Raw genomic sequence first — 17,986 nt, 5'->3', positions numbered from 1 at the left:
TCATCTTACGGATGTGATATTAGTATAGATGATCGCTTTGCTTCATAGCAATACCAATTCTCGTCAGTCGCATCGTCTTGACGGAAAACGAGGATTATAATCCGCCAATGCCAAGCGTGGGATCACCCGCTGTTGAAGACGGCAAAAAGTGATGCCGCCACTCAAGATGCGTTTCGCCATGTGTTTCTGCCCCACGCCGAAGCAACGCGGGGTCAATCATCGGCCGGTTATCATCACCAAAAACCGATGCGGGGGGGAGAATCGAACCGGGCATCTGCAATTGACAGGACGGAGACGGTGCAATTGTCGTCATTCCGGTAGAGCATGATGAAAGATACTGAGTTTCTCTTAGAGCCTTGCTTGGACTCGTCTGTACGCGCTATCAGTGCCCTCATATCGGATACTTGACGAGTACCTGTGCCCTGTAGACTGTTTGATGTCTGATTAGCATCTCCAATTTGTCTCCAAAATTCGCAATTGCTTGCCGCAAACCCACTTTTTACTTCATCTCGCACTCCAACCTTGTTCCCTCCATCTCTTTTCTTCCTTTCCATTTCGCTTTCACAGAACAAGTCGGCTGGCTTGTATCGAAGAGTATCTTCCACTTTGATGCCTCTCATCCAAAGCAGAGTCCCCACCAATCTCTTCCGCTCAGCTGTGGCCCGTCCGTCTATCCTTCAAGGCGGCTATATTTGGTGCTCCTATCGATATAGTAGTAGCGTCCAGCGACGAACCCTCCTCTCCTCCTTGACTCATCCTCGCCGTCTTCTTCCTCTCATTATTACCCCTGGAAACAATCCATCCACGACCTTTACCCGCAAAATGTCGTCCGCCTCAGCAGCAGCAAAGCGCCTCCACGGCAAGACCATCCTCATCACGGGCGCCTCCTCGGGCATCGGCCGCTCGACGGCGCTCGAGTTTGCGCGGACCAACCCGAGCGGCGACCTGCGCCTCATCATCACGGCGCGCCGAAAGGAGTCCCTGGAGGAGCTGGCGGCGCAGATCCGAGACGAGACCAAGGACGGCGTCAAGGTGCTGCCCGTGCAGCTTGACGTGAGCAAGGCGGAGGAGATTCGCGGCTTCGTGGGGGGGTTGCCGGAGGAGTGGAGGGATATTCATGTCTTGGTGAACAATGCGTACGTTTCTCCCTTGTATTCGTTCTCTCTTCATGAAGTTTTTTTTTTTTTTTTTTCTCTCTTTTATGAATGATTGAAGCTGAGCTTGACACGGACTGTTCACTTTGATGGTTGAGGATTGTTCAAATGCTGACTTCTCTACTTTGTTCAGCGGATTGGTCAAGGGCGTGGCCAAGGCGCCTGAAATCGCCGAGGAGGACATGAACATCATGTTCACGACAAACGTCACCGGCCTCATCAACATGACGCAGGCCATCCTGCCCATTTTCCAGAAGCGACCGGATGGCGGCCAGGGAGACATTATCAACATTGGATCCATTGCCGGTATGCCCAAGTTGCCCCTCTCTTGCTCATGACCATTGCATGTCTTTCGTAGTGAGATGTCTCACGATATACGTTTTCTTGCACTCTCTTACTTCCCCCTTGTGACATGGTGTTGACCCCTGTGTTATACAGGCCGAGAGCCATACCCCGGAGGCTCAATCTACTGCGCCACCAAGGCCGCCGTCCGAAGCTTTACGGAGAGCCTGAGAAAGGAGCTCATCGCCACTCGCATCAGGGTCATCGAAGTCGACCCCGGCCAGGTCCAAACGGTAAGCCTCCCCCAGATAAACTACCTTATCAATGACAACCCTAGACACCAATGTCCCTTTCGCCATCTTGTGTCTTTACTTACCGCTTGCGCACATGTAGGAGTTTTCCGTCGTCCGCTTTTACGGCGACAAGGCCAAGGCCGATGCCGTCTACGCGTAAGACCTCTAATCCCGCCTTCCGCTCCTCTTCCCTCACGGGGCTTGAGGGAGGATTATCTCATCACTTTATCTTGAGTAGAAACACCTGTGTGGAACTAACAAATCATGGATCCAATCAGTGGCTGCGACCCTCTTACGCCGGATGATGTTGCCGAGGTCATTGTCTTTGCTGCCACCAGGCGGGAGAATGTCGTCGTTGCCGATACTCTGCTCTACCCCAACCACCAGGTAAGTGGCTCCTCGGACTCACATGGCTCATTCTCTTCATGTCGGATGCTGACTTGACGTGCCAAAAAAGGCGTCTGCTCTCATCATGCACCGCCGACCGAACTAAACGGAAAGGGGAGAGTATATAGTATATAAAATATCTAGACACATCATCTGGGTTAAAAAACCCAACCATCGAATAGACACAAAGATTCAGTTGTTTTGGCATACAGCCGGATATCATTGAATGTATATTAATCTGGACAAAACCACAACTTTCTGGAACATCTATACACATCATGGCATGTTCGAAAATTTCTCTTGCCCCTAATCCACGACCAGCCGAAGCCAGCAAAGGAATGAGGGGCCTTCTAAGATCGAAAAGATTCAATCTACCAACGTTCCGTTAAGAATCCATTCTGGGTTGAATCGGACTCTTGCTGCCACAAGGACAGCACCGCTGGGGGTGTTTCGTCTGGGAAACACGAGATGGGGGATGAACCGGGGCGAGACAACTCACGCGGGACGGACGAGGGACCTCCCATGAGAATTCATCAATTGACTGACCTTTTTCCGTCAAATAAGACACACATACACATTTGTCGTTTCTTTCTCCTGCCCTCAATCCCAGAGACGCCACGCTAAAATGAAATGACCGAAAACACACTGCCCGGCGAGACCCTCCTCCAGTTGTCCTGAACAAGAGGCGGCGAGTCGCCTTCAGCTTACACGTCGAGTTCACCATTCTCCTCCGGAGTTTCAATCTCCTATGTGCTGAAACAGAGGGGAGATGGACTCGCCGTAGTGGTTGCGGCGGATGGCTTCGGCAAGGAGAAACGACAGGTCCAGTATGACCAGCTTGGGGGTATTCCTGATCTGCTCCTCGCTGATGGGGAAGCTGTTAGTAACAACAATGGTGTCGATGCACTCGCACGCCTGCAGCTGCGCCAAGCAGTCTCCGCCAAAGACACCGTGGGTAGCAATGCAGTACACCTTCTTCGCCTGGCCCTTCTTCACCACGGTTTCGGCCGCGGCAATCCACGATCCCGGCTTGTCAATCATGTCGTCGACGATGAAGACGGTGCGGTTTCGCACGTCTCCCACCAGTGTGATCATGTGCTCTGCCTTGGGGTCTTCGAAAGCCTTTTCTTCCTCGTCATCGCTGCTGTCGTTGTTACCGCCACCAGCTAGTGACTGGCGATCGGGAGCGAAAAAGGACGAAGCGTGCGACATGGTCATGGGATCATCGCCCTGGACGCTGTTGCCTGCCGTGGACCTTCCCGGGGACGGGAAGTCGTCCTCGACGATGTGGCCCTGGATGAGTCGACCATGAATGACTTCCTGGGCACGACGATCGTCATAGTCCGAATCGAGGTGAACAGCGCTCTTCCGCCGAGGTGCGGGTTGACCTTCTGGGGCGGACTCAGCAGGATTCGTCGCACTTGTCGACAAATCGCCGGACCGGACAGGCGAACCTTGCGAGTCGGTGACAATTCTGGTGGTCTTGACCGGCGTCCTTGCCCCATCGCGCGCTGGGACTGCATCGCTCTGCGGCTGGCCGTCATTCTGCGCCGCGTTCTCAAACACGGGTCGACGATCGAAGCCATCCAGATGGCTCATGATCATGCTTCCAGACATGTTGGTCCCACGTCTTCTATCGGTGGTGACCAAGCCAAAGTTGAGCTTGAGCGCATCCGCCAGCGACGTGACTCTCTTGGTTCCACCGGGGTTTTTGGACACCACGACAGCCTCCTTCCAATTTGGCACGTTTCGCTTGATCCACTTAGCGATGATGGGCTCAGCGTGCAAATTGTCGACAGGGCATCGGAAGAAGCCCTGCATCTGGGATGCGTGCAGGTCGACGGTGACGACGTGCTTAACGCCGGCAACACCGAGCAGGTTAGCAAGCATCCTGGCTGTGATGGCGCCTCGCGGAGACTTCTTCTTTGACTGCCGGCTGTAGGGGAAGTACGGGAGCACCGCTGTGCAACACGATGTCAGCATACTCCGGCGGGCAGAGCGGTCTCAGTCTGGACGAAGCGAACCTGTGACCTTGTTGGCGGAGCCGCCCTTGCACGCCGAGATCATGATGAGCAGCTCCATGATGGAGTCGTTGATGCGGGGGCTCCCCGACTGGACGACGAAGACATCCTTCTCTCGGACGCTGGTGAGGATCCTGACACTTGTCTCGCCCTTGGGAGTTGAGTTCAGTCAGTAACCCTGTCGCCGCCGGCAGCCAAAGCAAACGCTCAAGAATGGATGGACAGCAACCAAGAGCTATCACAGGAAGCTCACATTGGAGAATTGGGTCAGCTCCGCTTTGGCAGGCGTCATGCCCAGGTTCTCACATATCTGGCCGGTGAGAGCTGGGCACGAGTTGCCAGCGAAAATGAGCGTGTTGCGCATTGTGGCCAACCCTTGAGGGGGGAAGGGAAGGAAGAGAAGAGAAGAGGTTTGGAAGAAGAAAAGTTGGGTGAGACGAGAAGCTTTTTTTCCGTTTCTCTCGGCGTGGGGCATTTGCACAGTGCAACCGTGCGCCCTGCACGTGAGGTTACGGTGGGTTGGGTGCTGCGGATTGGATAGCAGCCGTTCTGATTGGTCTGAGATGGCCTATTCCTTGCAGCCTCCCGCAGAGCATACAGTGCGAGCCGTTTCATTGGCGGGGCATATTGGAATCGATTTATCGCAAGCCGTTATCAGTAAATACGTGCATACAAGCTTGGTGAATGAATGATGCTGGAGGCCGGCAAACAACTGCAAGCTCTCAATGCGCAATTATTTTGACAATATGGACGCTCACAAAGATGCAAATGCATGACAGTCTCCCTCCAATGGTTCCATCTCCAAGCATAGACTATAATCCTTCGCCAACTTGTCCTCCTGAACCTCGGCCGGCATGGGCATCCCTCACCTCATCACCACCCTGGAGAGCTATGCCTCCCACGAGATTCTTCAGCATCAGGACGTGGTCATTGACGGCCCAGCACTTGCCTACCATGTTCTTCATCTCTGCAGGACTCAGGGGGCAAGTCAACCGTCTTACAGCCTCCTCAGTCAAGTCGTCATTGAATGGCTGGATCGTCTAGAGGATCAGCAAGTAACCATGTGAGATGTGCATCCCCAGACACAGCATATAATAAAGCAAAAGAAGATGGCTAATGCCCGATCAGCCGAGCCATCTACTTTGATGGCTACCTTCCAAGGGAAAAGCATCCCGTCCGCATGGAACGGGTCAGAAAGACAACTTCACGGCTCAGCTTACTATACTCCTCGTATCCAGTAGGCTGTCCTCGCAGGCATGTCGTTCCCGCAGATGATCTAAGTGACGATCCGCCTCGTCTTGGGTATTCAGCAGACAAGATCTCCCAGGATCCGAGCTTTGTCGTGCCCGCAGTCATTGACGCCATCCGGGGCAATTCTCGATACCGGGAGAAATGCTTCGTAATGCCAGGAGAAGCCGATGCCTACTGCGCTTCAGACGTTGTCAAGCATGGCGGCACGATATTAACAGGGGATTCCGATCTGCTTGCTCATGAACTTGGCAGTGGCAAAGTCGCCTTCTTCCGAGACATTCACGAGAATGCCAGCTCAAAGCTAGCATGCACAATCTATGCCCCTCGGGCCATCTACACAAAGCTGGGACTGCCAAAGTCTTTCGAGGCATGCCGACTGGGCTACGAGCGATTGAATTCTCCTCATGCAACCCTTCCCATGCTATTAAAGGCTTGCTCAAGGCCCATATCAGACGCCGTGGGCTATGACCTATTCCGCCAGCAGTACGTCTCACACGAAGAGGCATCAATACCTCGGCTGCTTGGCGGCGGCTTGCTCCCATTGAGCGCCCTTGATCCACGGGTCTCGGAGCTGCTTCTTCAAATTGGGGAGGCCCCGGCAACAGATAAGGCCAAGATGTTTCTTCCTTCTTTGATTGAGAATCCCAATAAGGGTACATCTTGGGACGCAAGCGCCAATATCCGAAGACTGGCTTACACGGTCGCAAGCCGGTATCTTGCCCGCAATCACGCCTCGTCCGTCGAAGAGTACAGAAGAGTACAAAATACCGACCAAAAAGGGCGTGACATCCCCTTACTATCTAGTGCTGAGGCGTATGAAGCGGCCCTTCAGCTACTAGACCTCATGGAACGAGTCAGAGAAACCAACATACCACCGAACCATCACTGGACGCTGTTGTGCATTATCCTGGATATCATAGAATGCCACCAGCAAGGCAAAAACTCACACGCCTTGATCACACTCCAACAACAAGGCCGCCTTTCGACTACCGCGGGGGGCAAGATACCGTGGGATACGATTCACTTTTGCGCACACATTCAAGCCGCAATGTATTCACTTCGCATTCTGAGCCAAGTCCTTGCCTCTACAATGGCCCAAAATACCAGCACGGACGAGTTGGCCCTCTGCTTGATTCAGATCCGCAGGCTTTTGTCAGAGCTGCCTCCTCTCACCAAGTTCCCGGATATTTGTGTGCTATCTGACTTCTTGGCCGCGGCAAATGAGCTTCAGGTATTGCCGATTCTGTCACAATTTATTGAACTTGAGGAGCCGTCATCTACAGGCCCCGAGGAATCACATGCAACGCTTAAGGGGAAAAAGTCCAGCAAACAGGCAAGGGATTCAGATGGCAGCACCAAAAAGTCCAGCAAGAAGCCAAACAAGACGAATGGCAACAGAGGCAACATATTCAGTGCCCTCTCCATAGATGTATAACTACTAGATATGCCTATTGATCAATACCTTGCATTCTCGCATGTAGAGTAAGACAAAGAGAGAGAGTACAGAAGGAATCTAAAGCACCAGCAACGGCATAAAATATGACACATATCATCCATCAGCATACCCCTAACCACCCATAAACTGGCTGGAAGCGGTTCTAGATCCACTGCCTCATACAGGAGTAATGTCGTGTATGTCTGCCAGCAGTTGCTGAAAGGTAGCCGGGACATTCCCCTCTTCCTCCTCGATATCCTGCAACAGGTTTTCTTGAACATCCCCATTGCCAGCCGCGCGAAGTATCCTCCAAGCCCGACGGAACTCATTGCGAATTGAGACGATCCCGTTGTGCGTCACCGTTCGGGCCACGTTGTGGTCTATCTCAAACGGATCCTCGATGGCGAAGAGATACCGAAGCCGAATCTCCTTGACATCGCCACCCTTAGTAGCTGGCGGGGCAGCCTGCGGTTGGGAGTTCAGCTGTGCGGGAGCGGTCTGGGTAGTTGAACCCCCAGCCGCATTCTGGACCTCGTAGACGGTCTTGGCCCCCGTCCAGCCCTTTTCTTGCTTTGTCAGTATTCCTCCATGAGTTCGCAGACTCAAGACGTTGCGACCCCAGTCGAATCCCCTGCCGTGGCCATTGCTCATCAGGCCAGTTTGAGCATAATACTCGAAGAATCCTCTCAATAAATGGCCAACGCTTTCGGTATTTCGATTGAGCTGGTTCTGGGACGCCAGCCGTATGATTTCCTCCTCATTTCTCCAAAACTGGATGTTGTACCCCCTACAGGTTATCGTGGACTGCATCTCAGCGGGAGACAGGTTGCTGGGAGGAGGCGGTGCAAGTTGTTGGAGGTTCGGGCACACAAAGGGCTGTGCGACATTGACGAGATAGTGAAGAACCATCAAGACATAGCCATAGCTGCTCAGAGTGCCGCGATATCCAGAGTTGATGCCTCGCATTTTGGCCCAGTGCTTGACGAAGAGGATCATGGGCCGGACCCTCGGATCCGTATGCGAATAACACCGCAGCAGAAGCGTGTTCTGGAGGGCCAGATGGGCAGAAAAGTTAATGTCGCATTGCACGCCGACGTCTGTCTTGGGGAACTCGAGCGGATCACGATACCTCTCGCGCGGCTGATTGGGCGCCAGTGTATGAGGATCGGTGAGAGTCTTGATCTTGGCAAAAGTGGCAGCAAAGTCGGCCGGGATTGGGACGACATAGCGAGTCTTGCCTGGTGCTATCACTCTCATCTGCAGGGGCTGGCGCAACAGCTCGACATATCTCGTAATGTACGGCACCGACACAGCGTCGTATAAGTTGCTCTCGACGGCCTTTTCCAGCTCGTTGGCCAGATGGATGCTCTTGTGGCGGCATCCGACCGCTTGAATCGTTGCCTGCTCCGGGAACTGCTCGAGATAATCGCTCAGCTGGTGCCGTATCTCTTCCTGAAACACTCCGTCCACGTATCGTCGGACTATGGCGTGTGGTGCTGCAGATGCCGAGCCCCTCAGACTGTTGATGACGTTTGTCATCCTGGTGTAGTATTGCGCGGGCGTCTCTTGTTGCTCCTGCTCAAGCAGCAGTAGCTGTACAGAGGGGATTTTCTTGATTCTTTCGAGGGCGAGTTGAAGTTCCCTGTTGTACGAAACGGGGTCGATATCGAACAGTGGCTTCTGCTGAAGAGACTCCCATTGTCTGATCCACTTGTCATCTTCCAGCTGTTTGAGAGGAAGGCCCTCTGGCCATGATTCCCATCGGCGCAAGATGTGCTCTCCCTCTACCTGCATAAATAATCCAAAGAGAGACCGATGATGGGCTGCATTGGAAGGCATACCCGCTGGGGCGATGGAGGGTAATGTGGCAACATGATCCCTCAAGGAATCATCTGCTAGCCCCTGGATGAATGCGTCGCAGACCTTGTTCAGAATGTCCCAGTCGGCTTCCATGAAGTCTCTGTAGTTCGAGGCAGTGATATCAAAGCCACCAGCCCTTCGTAAGATACGCTTGGCCAGACCATAGTAGGAGTCCAAAGAGTTTTTGGGCCCCTGTTGGAGTTGAAAGCGCTGTGGTTCGGCGGAATCCTTGCAAATGATCTCAAACTCGCCCAAAGAACTTGGACTAGCATCGGCCGTTGCGCCTTGCGTGTGATCATCGTTGTCGCCTCCATGAACAGAGCCGTCGTTGTCGGGCTCGGCTTCAGCAGCACCAGACTGATCATCTTTATCAAGGCCACGCTCCCATTTCTCACGCTCGTCATGCAGGCCCCTGAGGAGCTCCACAGGAGGGCGCTCGCAAATCTTGATAATTGGAACCCTTGTGCGACTCAGAAGTCTAGCACCGAGGCCCGCCTGCAGAAAGGCCTTTTCGATCAGACGAGGAATGGGTGACCCTGGGGCATCGGGAGGAATCTTGGACAGAGGCGAGACCAAGCCAAGATCCAAGTCTGATGCCTTGGTGGCAAAACCGGAAGCCAGGCTACCAAAGCATTTGAGTTCCACGGAAATAGGGGGGATCCGGTTGTTCATATCCTGCTGCTCCTCAAACTGACAGATGACCTCGCGGCAAATGTGCTGTATGCGTTGGCGAAAAGCTTCCTTTTCCGCAATCTCGGCTCTGTCGATTTCGGAGTGAGCCAAGACTTGACTACACAGCATGTCTAGTAGACGGGCCTGATTTGTAACCTCATCCGGCCTCATATGGGCACGATATTGATGAGGGCTTGATGGTATGCCCTGATGTGCACCCCGAGTAGGTAGCCCATTGTATTGTTGCGCTGACGGCGCAGGCTGGTACTGATACCTGCCTGCCGTTGAATGGGGAGGACCATTCCAAGAGTTGCGGGAACGGGGAAACTCTGAAGGCCTCGGCGCTGAAATTGGATGAGACTGTGGCGGCGCCCATTGAGTATTAGGCCTGCTCGGCTGTTGGGTGTAGTGAGAGAATTGTGGCCGTGGATCAGGGGCAAAGGTCAGTTGGGACGACATCTGTCGTCTTTGAGCCTGGTTCGGGCGCCTCCTGGCCGGCTTGGGCGACTGAGGGGCACCATGCTGAAGCGTGGCTTCAGGGACTGACTCATTGCGAGGATGGCTGGCGTTGGGCTGATGCTGTGCCGGGCTGAAGGGATGAGTTGATGACTGCGTGCCCAGCAATGGAGGCTGGCCTTGGGGTGAAGCCTGAGGCCGTGAATTTGTTGTTGGAAACAATCCGGGAGGGGGGTTTGGATGAGCGTTTGTAAGAATCAGATTCCGGAGATGGCCCTCGAGCCCCGAGGCTGATGCGTCGTTTGCGGCACCGTGAGACTCTCTTTGGTTGGGCAGCATCTTGACGTCGATGATGCCTGAGTTTGTGGATGTGGCGATGATGCAGGCTGGTCGAGTGTCTGGGCACCTTGAAAACTCTTAACTGATTCCTCTTACAAGCTCGACATTCTCAAGGCTCCAGAACAAGTATTTTGCCCTGGGGTGCTGGTAAGTAAATGATATGAAGCGAGAGGGAGAACAAGGCAGACAGGTGAATGCTTCGTAGAGCATACCTAGGTAAAAGAGGGGGGATGCCCAACGAATGGTATCGCGTACGTACAGGCTTGGTGACGGTAAGTAAGGTAGTAGTAGGTGGTACTTTTCGAAGCAGGATCTTGATACCCTGGTATGGCGCTGTTCGGCAATGTGATCTGAAAGAGATGGTGACGATGATGACGATGACGATGATGTTGATGATGATGTTGGGAAATTCTGGTTCAGCAGAGGTTCGGACAAGCGAGGCGGTTAAAAGCTGCTGTTTATGCGTGTGAAGGGAAGATGAGAGGACAAGAGGCAGGCAATTTATCGGCTGGTGATGGCATGTCGCACACGAAGAGGCCCAAGTCACTTCTTTCAGAGAAGCGGAGCCCCGAATCAGAGCAGCCGACAAGTCTGTTAGTGCGGCGCAGTGAGTCGCCGCTCGGCACTAGCAGGCGAGCAATCTGCGCCAAGGACCTGCTACAGCTTCCCGGTTTCTCTATCTGGGCATGCGGTTTTCAGTAGATGGGACACTCTTGGGCCAAGCAGCTTGTATTAATTACTTTCTTGTCAGATAACTGCATTTACTCTGCTTCTATAGTCTCATCAAACTTCTTCATCATTGCAGCGTGATTCTAGATATTAACGTCTGTTGGCTTGTATGTAACTCTAGGTACTACCTACTAGGTAGGTAGGTACTAGGTGCCCAGTATGGACAAGATCTTGATTCATATAATGAAGCAAGGTAGAACCGAAATCGCCTGCAAAAAGTATTGTATGATGCTCAAAGATGATAGTTAGAAGCTTCAGTATTTCAACAACTTTCAATCACCTTCTAATGAACACGGTTTTGATACTGTCTCGCTTTCATGTCACTCCAAGCTCAGTTTTGCTGTGGATACCTACACAATGCTACAATCGCAGCCTTTGTCATCAAGCGTCATCAGACAGCCCGAGCGGCAGTTCTCCGGCCTTGGGACAGCCGATCTGATCTGCTAAACAGCTCTAGGCATCGCCTTAGCTTTCGGTGCTTCTCCTCCGGCTTCACTCACCTCCAACATCGACTACCGGCTTCCTCGCCAGCTGTGCGGAAACGTCAGCATCTTCGCCTTGCCCTCGTCATCACTGTAGCTGCTTCAGTTCGTGGCTGGCCCGCCCTTTGAGACGTCGTTGAATTCTCCCACGTCACACGCTGCCGCAGTCAGCTGCAGCTTCTCGTCCGGCTGCAGAGGCACGACAACCTCGTGCAAAGAGGCTGCGTGCCTTTCCTGCCCGCTTCAACAACCAATCTCGCGTCCGCATCAAGCCATCAACATGAGCGACCCTGCTGGAAACCCCGGCGGCCCCCCTCACCCTCCTTCGCATGGCCCTCCGCGGCACCCAAAGCCGAATCCGCTGCGCCCTCTTCGCAAGAAGCCGAACCCGCTCGTCGCATCGTCTCGCAAGCCTCCGCCCAAACCCAGCCGACCGCCCGCGAATGGCGCGCCATCGTCTTCGGCACAGGGTGCCGCGAATGGAGCAAAGCCTAGTGCCGAAGAGATACGGAACCAGTACGGTGGCTGGAGCGAGCCGCCGCCCAACTACCCTTATAACGACATCCCGATCATGACTACCAAGAAAGCCCTTCTCGACGGAATACGCTATCACCTCATGAAGTTCTCGCAGACCAAGCTGGGTGAGAAGCCCATTGATCCCACAGACCAGGAGGAATTCGCTAGACCCGTTACTCTGCATCGGCGTGATGCCCGCCAACCTCCTCCGGGAAGAGCCGTCAAGGTGGAGGAACCCGAACGGCCCCCGGTGGACGAGCAAGAGGCAGAAAGACTGGCGCAGGCAAAGGCAGAGAGAGAAGCCCAGAGAGCCATCGATCAAGCCAAGATTGCGCCTGTTGCCAAAGAAGTAGTCACCAAGCGCCCGAAGAAGCAAAAGGAGGAGAAGACAATGTTCAATCGGGCCCCGAAAACATCCGCAGCAAAGAAGGAATCAGACCTGAGATATGAGGAGGCTCTGCCATGGCACCTGGAAGACGCGGATGGGAAGAATGTCTGGGTCGGCAGCTATGTGGCTGCCCTCTCCGAATCTAGCGTTGCTTTCATGATTGATGGGTCGGTTTTCCGCATGATTCCGCTGGAGAAATGCTACAAGTTCAACTCTAAGCCGCCATTCCAACCGTTTACTATTGACCAGGCCGAGGCATTCATGAACCGCAAGGTCGATGTCGGCCGTTGGGTCATGAAGGACGAGGAGAAGAAGGCTGGCCTGAGCGACCTTGAAGCTACGCGTCGGCTGCTGTACGGACGGGGCCAGATGATCAAAACCGAAAGCGACACATTCAGAGCAGCCTCCCGCGAGGAGAAGATGGAGCACGACGAGCTCGACGTCTCCGGTGACGAATTCCAGGACGATGACGAGACTCCCCATTTTGAGCCGCAGGAGGACGAAGACACCAAGGAATCCAAGACGAGGATCCGCCGCGAACAGTTGGGAGCCAATCTGTTTGGCGAAGCAGACGAGCAAGAAGTGGACAAGGAACTGCAAGAGCAGCTTAGGGAGGAGCTGGAGAGACAGAAATATGGCAAGACGACGAAAAAGGCCCTCATTAAGAGAGATCGAGAAGAGATTTACGAAAGCGACGACTCGAGTTCTAACCCTTGGAGCAGCTCGGTAAGTTTTTTTCTTTTGGTGCCACGGCTGACCTTTGCCCATTGCTCACATGTCAATCCCTAGAGCGAGGATGATAGCTCGGATGAGGAGGAAGAAGCCGCGAAAGAAGAGGAGAAGAAAGAAGGAGAATCCAAGGATGCACAGGGTGACAAGGACAAGGCCAAGCTGCAGGGTGCCAAGGGATCAACCACCCCGCAAGGCAAGCAGAAGCTCTCCGAGATGGCGAAGAAGGGCAAGTCTCTCAAGCGCCCCGGCTCGCCTACCCTGTCCGAGTCGAGCGGCAACGAGTCGACGAGGAAGAAGCAGAAGAAGGTTACCGCAGCGGCTCTTGGTAGCCGGCCCGGCACCCCTGGGCTGTCGCAGACCACAGTCCGGCGTCCTAAGATTACGGCGGGCTCTGGAAGTGACGGAGAAGCCACGGCAGGAGAGATGTCGGACGGGGCCATGCAGAAGAAGAAGATTAAGCTGGTTGGCAGCTCGAGAGGAACGCCTTCGGCATCCAGGGCTGGCAGTCCTAATCCCGCCGCGGCTGGTAAGCTGCTTTCCCAACATCTGTCAAATCTCGCGTGTTTTTCTCCGAAGCTAACATTCAGTGACAGGTGCTTCTTCTCCCTCGTCCGGTGGGCTTATTGAGCCATGGGAGATTCTGGAGAAGATACCAGCGGATGGAATCACGATTGGTGACCTCATCAACTTATTCCAGGGTCGTGTGGGAGACGGCCCAGGTCGTATGCCCAGACAAGAGTGGATTGGACTGGTTAAGCAACTTTGCGATTACGGCCCTGACAAGCGGCTGCGCCGGAGAAAGTGACGGGAGGGGCCCATTACATTTGACCTCAAGGCTGGTGATGTCTGGAGAGAACTGGGTGAAACCCAGGTCGTGAAGGAGAGAACGTTGAGTGAGCTGCTTTGTTATTTATAGGGCATGGTAGACAGATCCAGCACTTTCCTGTCTCGTATACAGAAAAGGGGATGGTTCAAGGGCGGACGTGGCAAACACTCTGATGCCAGGCTATACAGCCATAGGTAGTAGTTCAGATGGGGTATCTCGAATATGATGCATACTATCCTCATTCATCCATTTGCCATGCGTAGTCCAAGCCCTTGTTGCGCTCTCGCCGATTAATGGCCTTGAACCGCTCCGCTTCATGCCCATTGCCCCTGTCCACGCCGTCCCATCGATAGCCAGGCTTGATCCCATAGCGATTAGGAGGCGCAGCTCCGGCATAGACGGGCCGTCGCTTCGAGCCTTTGCTACCCCGACCCGTGTCCTTGTCTGCCAGAAACTGCATCATGGGGTCGTTCCATCTCTGCTGCTCCTTGAGCTCCCTGTTCATGTCCTCGTCGTCGGCTGTGCGCGCAAAGGTCATGAGTTTGGCATTCTCCAGCTCTTCCTTGCGCCGCCTCGCGTTCTCCTGCTGAACCTCGCCCTTGAGCGACTCCTTGGCGAGCCTCTCCTTTTCCTCGGCCTCGGCGGCCGCACGCCTTGCTTCAGCCCTCTTCATCGATATGTCGATGCGGCGACCTGTGGCGTCTCGGTATACCGTCTCCTCCTCCTTTGCATTCTTCCTGTGGCGCTCAAACTCTTCACGTTCTTCCTGCTGCCGCCGCCTCAGCTGTGCAGAAACAGCCGCGGCGCTCTGCAACCCGGCATGTGTACCGTCACTCATCTTCACCACGCCTTCGCCGCCCTCGACGACCGGCATCTCGTCGTCCGCAGCCCTCGCGGCTTCATTCTCAGCAGCCGCCGACGCAATGATGGCATCCGCAGCCGCGGCGCTGTCATCTTTGTTCTGAGATGCCTTTCCGGCCTCCGACACAGTCTTCCAATTGCTCTTTTTCAGTTTCCGCAGCTCGGCTGTAACCCCTGCGACGGTCACGGGCGCATCTTCGTCGTCGGCGTCTTGCGTCGTACTTTTCCTCCAGGCTGAGTCGTCGTCGTCGTCTGTGATTAAGAGGCCGGAGGGTGCGCTTCCTTGCTTGCGCTTGCGCTTCTTGGAGGGCTTGGGATCGGCAACAAGGTATCTTGATGCAATGTAATTTGATAGATCTGACGGCATTGTGAGGAATAGAGATAGGAAATTGGCGAAGAGGAGGAGGAAGAAAATGACAGCAGCAGCAACGGGCGCGTCTTGAACGATTTGGATGATGCTGTTGTATCCAGTGAAAGTCCACTATTACGCACCAGGTCAGTTGCAGTAGCGGCCGAGCACCGTTGTAGCGTGTATATGCACTCCGCCCATACTGTGCATCTATCGAGTCACGCCCCGATACGGCAATATGATGGGGCAATGCTACCAGGTCGGGGCTCTGGACATCATGAGAAGCCGACCGTGGCATCAGACACACCAAGTGACATTCTCCCATCCGCATCTTGCGCTGCTCCACGTTTCGCAGGGAGGAACATGCAGAGCCGTACCTTGACTCCCGACGCTTGCGACTCTTCTCTGGCCCCCGGTTCCGCATGAAGTCACCGCAAGCAACCTGAACTTGTGTGCGTCTGTGTGTGTGTGTGTGTGCGTGTGCGTCAGCGGAATCACCGCACCCAATAGTCGCCTTCGATGCCGCGGCCTCAAGATGAATCGTCGACGGAACCGATTCAGGCGTTGCCCGCTGCGGCCTCGGCCGCCAAGTTCTCGTACATGAGGCACTCGACGTCGACCATCGAGCCGTTTCCGACGTCACCCTCCGAATCCTCGCTCGTCTTTCGCCGATCGACTGCTGCTTCCCTATATGCCTCGACGCTGTCGCCGCCGGGCTCGAGGTCCATGTCACCTGCGGGCCGAGGATCTCCGTCACGGGTTCTGTCGGGCACCGTGTTCGACATTGGTCAGAATCGGGGGCTGCCGGACAATGTCGGGGACGACCCGAGCGAGCCATTGAATCTCATTCTAAAGTCCTTTGTGCCTCATGTGTCCGTCTGTGCCTCGCGGGATACCGAGGCTTTGATCCGCGAAAAGGGCTTCCAGCACGGATTGTGGGAGCTCTTACGGCCCTTTGGCGAGAGCATCCAGGGCAAGGTCAACATCAGGGACAGCAACGGCGTTGGACGAATAGTGGAGGACTTTTCTATTCGCTTCACCCGATTCGGTGAGAACATTGAGCGCCCAGATGCTCTGACATCCGGATCCCAGCAAGGCCCGGCGCCCCGGAGTCAGAATGGGGCGCAAGAAAGGGATGCGGGGAAAAGGTCGGCCATCAACGACATTGAGGCTGTCGTTGAGCGCCATCTCTCGTACGCGGAGGAATCGTTCCTTGGAATGCCACACCAGAGCATCATGACGAAGAACGGTTCAGATTCCGAGGCAGCCTCTCCATACTATGCTCTGTACCTGCGCCGTCTTCTTTCGGGCTTGCCCATCTCGCCTCACGAGACCTTTGCCCACCCTGTTGCCTGCATCATAGCGATCAGCTCGCGCAATGCAGCCCCAATCGAGGAGCTCCGGCGCCTCTACAGCGAAACCAGCCAGGGCGAGAGGAGACTGCCATCATGGGTTGACGGGGATTATCTGAGATACTACGTTTTGGTCCACGACGAGGAGAATGACGATATTGCAAGGTCCATGGGACTGTTTGAACAGATGAAGCGACACTTGGGGCTTCATTGCCATTTGTTGAGGCTACGATGTAGTCAGAGTGTGGAAACGGATGATGACAGCATACCTCTTCCGCGGAGCGACTGGATGTCGGCTGCCGAAGAGTTGGCAGAGATTCGCCGCAGCGAGAACGATGAAGATTTTGAGGATCCGTCACGGTACATTTTCGAGTCAGACGCTACGGCCATCCGCACATTTGTTCGCGAGATGGTGACGCAGTCCATCATCCCTACCATGGAGCGGCATGCCACCATCTGGAACGACCAGGTGGCGTCGAGGCGCAGGGGACTCACGGGAAGGTTCATGAGCCTGTCCAAGAGGTGGACAGGGTTTGGTAGCACCTCGCGAAGTTCATCAAGCGGCATCAACACCAGCAAAGACGGCTACGATCCCGCAGGCTACTACCGGGCCGATACGTCGGAGGCCATTATGCGCAAGCTGGCTGACTTTGCCTTTATGCTGCGCGACTGGAGGCTGGCTCATTCTACCTATGACCTGCTGCGATCCGATTTCAGCGAAGCAAAGGCCTGGAAATACCACGCCGCAGCGAACGAGATGGCTGCCATCAGCCTTCTTCTCATGCCACAGCAGTTGACCTCCAAGAGCCGCGCGGAGACTGTCGACCAAATGCTGGAATCGGCATTCTATTCTTACAACACACGGTGCAGCTCTCCATATGGAGCGACGAGGACTCTGATCCTAGCCCAAGAGCTCCTGCGGCTCAGAGGAGGTTCCAGCATCGATGACGCCGCACGATGGTGCACTCGTCTGCTCGAATCTAAGATCCTGGGCAGCATTGGGGACGCGCTGCTCAAGGAGCGACTGGCCATCTGCTATGCCTCCAAGTCGGGGGTCGGCAGCTGGAGCTGGGGCAGCCGACGGCGAAAGTCAGCAGCCTGGAGCGTTTTTGCGGCGAGGGCTTGGGCCCAACAGTCCAAGTTCATTCCTGCGCAGCGATGCCTCAACGAAGCCAAGAGAATGTACGAAACGCTGCCTCATGGCCAGGGCATCTCCCGGTTTGCCTTTGCTCGAGACACTATGGACTCTCTGCAGCGCGAATTAACGGAGAAGCTGGAGTTCCCCTCCGGCGGGCGCGACAGGGGCATGTCGGAAGATGCGGTCGACGGTGGCATAGATGAGGAGAGCGAGGCGCTGGTGGACACACGCTCGAGGAGAGCGAGCAACTTAGCACGGGGCGGGACGGAGACGGCACCACTGCACAACGAGGACATGAGCAAAGATACCAACGAAGCTATAGATCAGGAGGGTTTTGAATAGGACAATGGCAATGGAATCGGGATTTGGGTATGCTGAGGCCCGGCAAAAAGGGGTAATTCACGAGGTTGGCAAAGATGTGACTATGATTGGCCGGGGTTGGTTTCTCCTCGTCGGACCTGGT

The 17,986-nt window shown here is 54.7% G+C and overlaps 7 protein-coding genes across 7 annotated transcripts; 4 read left to right on the top strand and 3 right to left on the bottom strand.

The window, feature by feature from the left end:
* Positions 1-613: 613 nt before the first annotated feature.
* Positions 614-2,222, top strand: TRIREDRAFT_120288 (uncharacterized protein; the record flags this gene model as incomplete). The annotated part of the gene is made up of 6 exons (XM_006962401.1): positions 614-1,136; positions 1,288-1,460; positions 1,593-1,729; positions 1,830-1,885; positions 2,008-2,116; positions 2,187-2,222. Exons 1-6 carry the CDS (start codon positions 823-825, stop codon positions 2,220-2,222), a joined length of 825 nt encoding a protein of 274 aa, XP_006962463.1. The 5' UTR covers positions 614-822.
* A 632-nt stretch (positions 2,223-2,854) lies between these two features.
* Positions 2,855-4,501, bottom strand: TRIREDRAFT_75079 (5-phospho-ribosyl-1-pyrophosphate synthetase; the record flags this gene model as incomplete). Its single annotated transcript, XM_006962184.1, has 4 exons — positions 2,855-3,598; positions 3,683-4,077; positions 4,141-4,288; positions 4,391-4,501. 4 exons carry the CDS (start codon positions 4,499-4,501, stop codon positions 2,855-2,857), a joined length of 1,398 nt encoding a protein of 465 aa, XP_006962246.1.
* A 490-nt stretch (positions 4,502-4,991) lies between these two features.
* TRIREDRAFT_55052 (uncharacterized protein) lies at positions 4,992-6,823 on the top strand (the record flags this gene model as incomplete). Its single annotated transcript, XM_006962400.1, has 2 exons — positions 4,992-5,200; positions 5,266-6,823. The coding sequence occupies 2 exons, from the start codon at positions 4,992-4,994 to the stop codon at positions 6,821-6,823; spliced, it is 1,767 nt and encodes a 588-aa protein (XP_006962462.1).
* A 177-nt stretch (positions 6,824-7,000) lies between these two features.
* TRIREDRAFT_75078 (uncharacterized protein) lies at positions 7,001-9,526 on the bottom strand (the record flags this gene model as incomplete). Its single annotated transcript, XM_006962183.1, has 1 exon — positions 7,001-9,526. One exon carries the CDS (start codon positions 9,524-9,526, stop codon positions 7,001-7,003), a length of 2,526 nt encoding a protein of 841 aa, XP_006962245.1.
* Positions 9,527-11,641: 2,115 nt separating this feature from the next.
* Positions 11,642-13,802, top strand: TRIREDRAFT_104004 (transcription initiation factor; the record flags this gene model as incomplete). Its single annotated transcript, XM_006962399.1, has 3 exons — positions 11,642-12,991; positions 13,055-13,523; positions 13,591-13,802. 3 exons carry the CDS (start codon positions 11,642-11,644, stop codon positions 13,800-13,802), a joined length of 2,031 nt encoding a protein of 676 aa, XP_006962461.1.
* A 259-nt stretch (positions 13,803-14,061) lies between these two features.
* TRIREDRAFT_56070 (uncharacterized protein) lies at positions 14,062-15,051 on the bottom strand (the record flags this gene model as incomplete). The annotated part of the gene is made up of 1 exon (XM_006962182.1): positions 14,062-15,051. One exon carries the CDS (start codon positions 15,049-15,051, stop codon positions 14,062-14,064), a length of 990 nt encoding a protein of 329 aa, XP_006962244.1.
* A 384-nt stretch (positions 15,052-15,435) lies between these two features.
* Positions 15,436-17,865, top strand: TRIREDRAFT_75074 (cis-Golgi transport protein particle complex subunit; the record flags this gene model as incomplete). Its single annotated transcript, XM_006962398.1, has 1 exon — positions 15,436-17,865. The coding sequence occupies exon 1, from the start codon at positions 15,553-15,555 to the stop codon at positions 17,863-17,865; it is 2,313 nt and encodes a 770-aa protein (XP_006962460.1). The 5' UTR covers positions 15,436-15,552.
* Between the last annotated feature and the right edge of the window lie 121 nt (positions 17,866-17,986).

This window comes from Trichoderma reesei, assembly GCF_000167675.1.
Source record: "Trichoderma reesei QM6a unplaced genomic scaffold TRIREscaffold_2, whole genome shotgun sequence".
Lineage (NCBI taxonomy): Eukaryota > Fungi > Ascomycota > Sordariomycetes > Hypocreales > Hypocreaceae > Trichoderma > Trichoderma reesei.
This window is presented reverse-complemented; position numbering and strand designations above follow the sequence as displayed.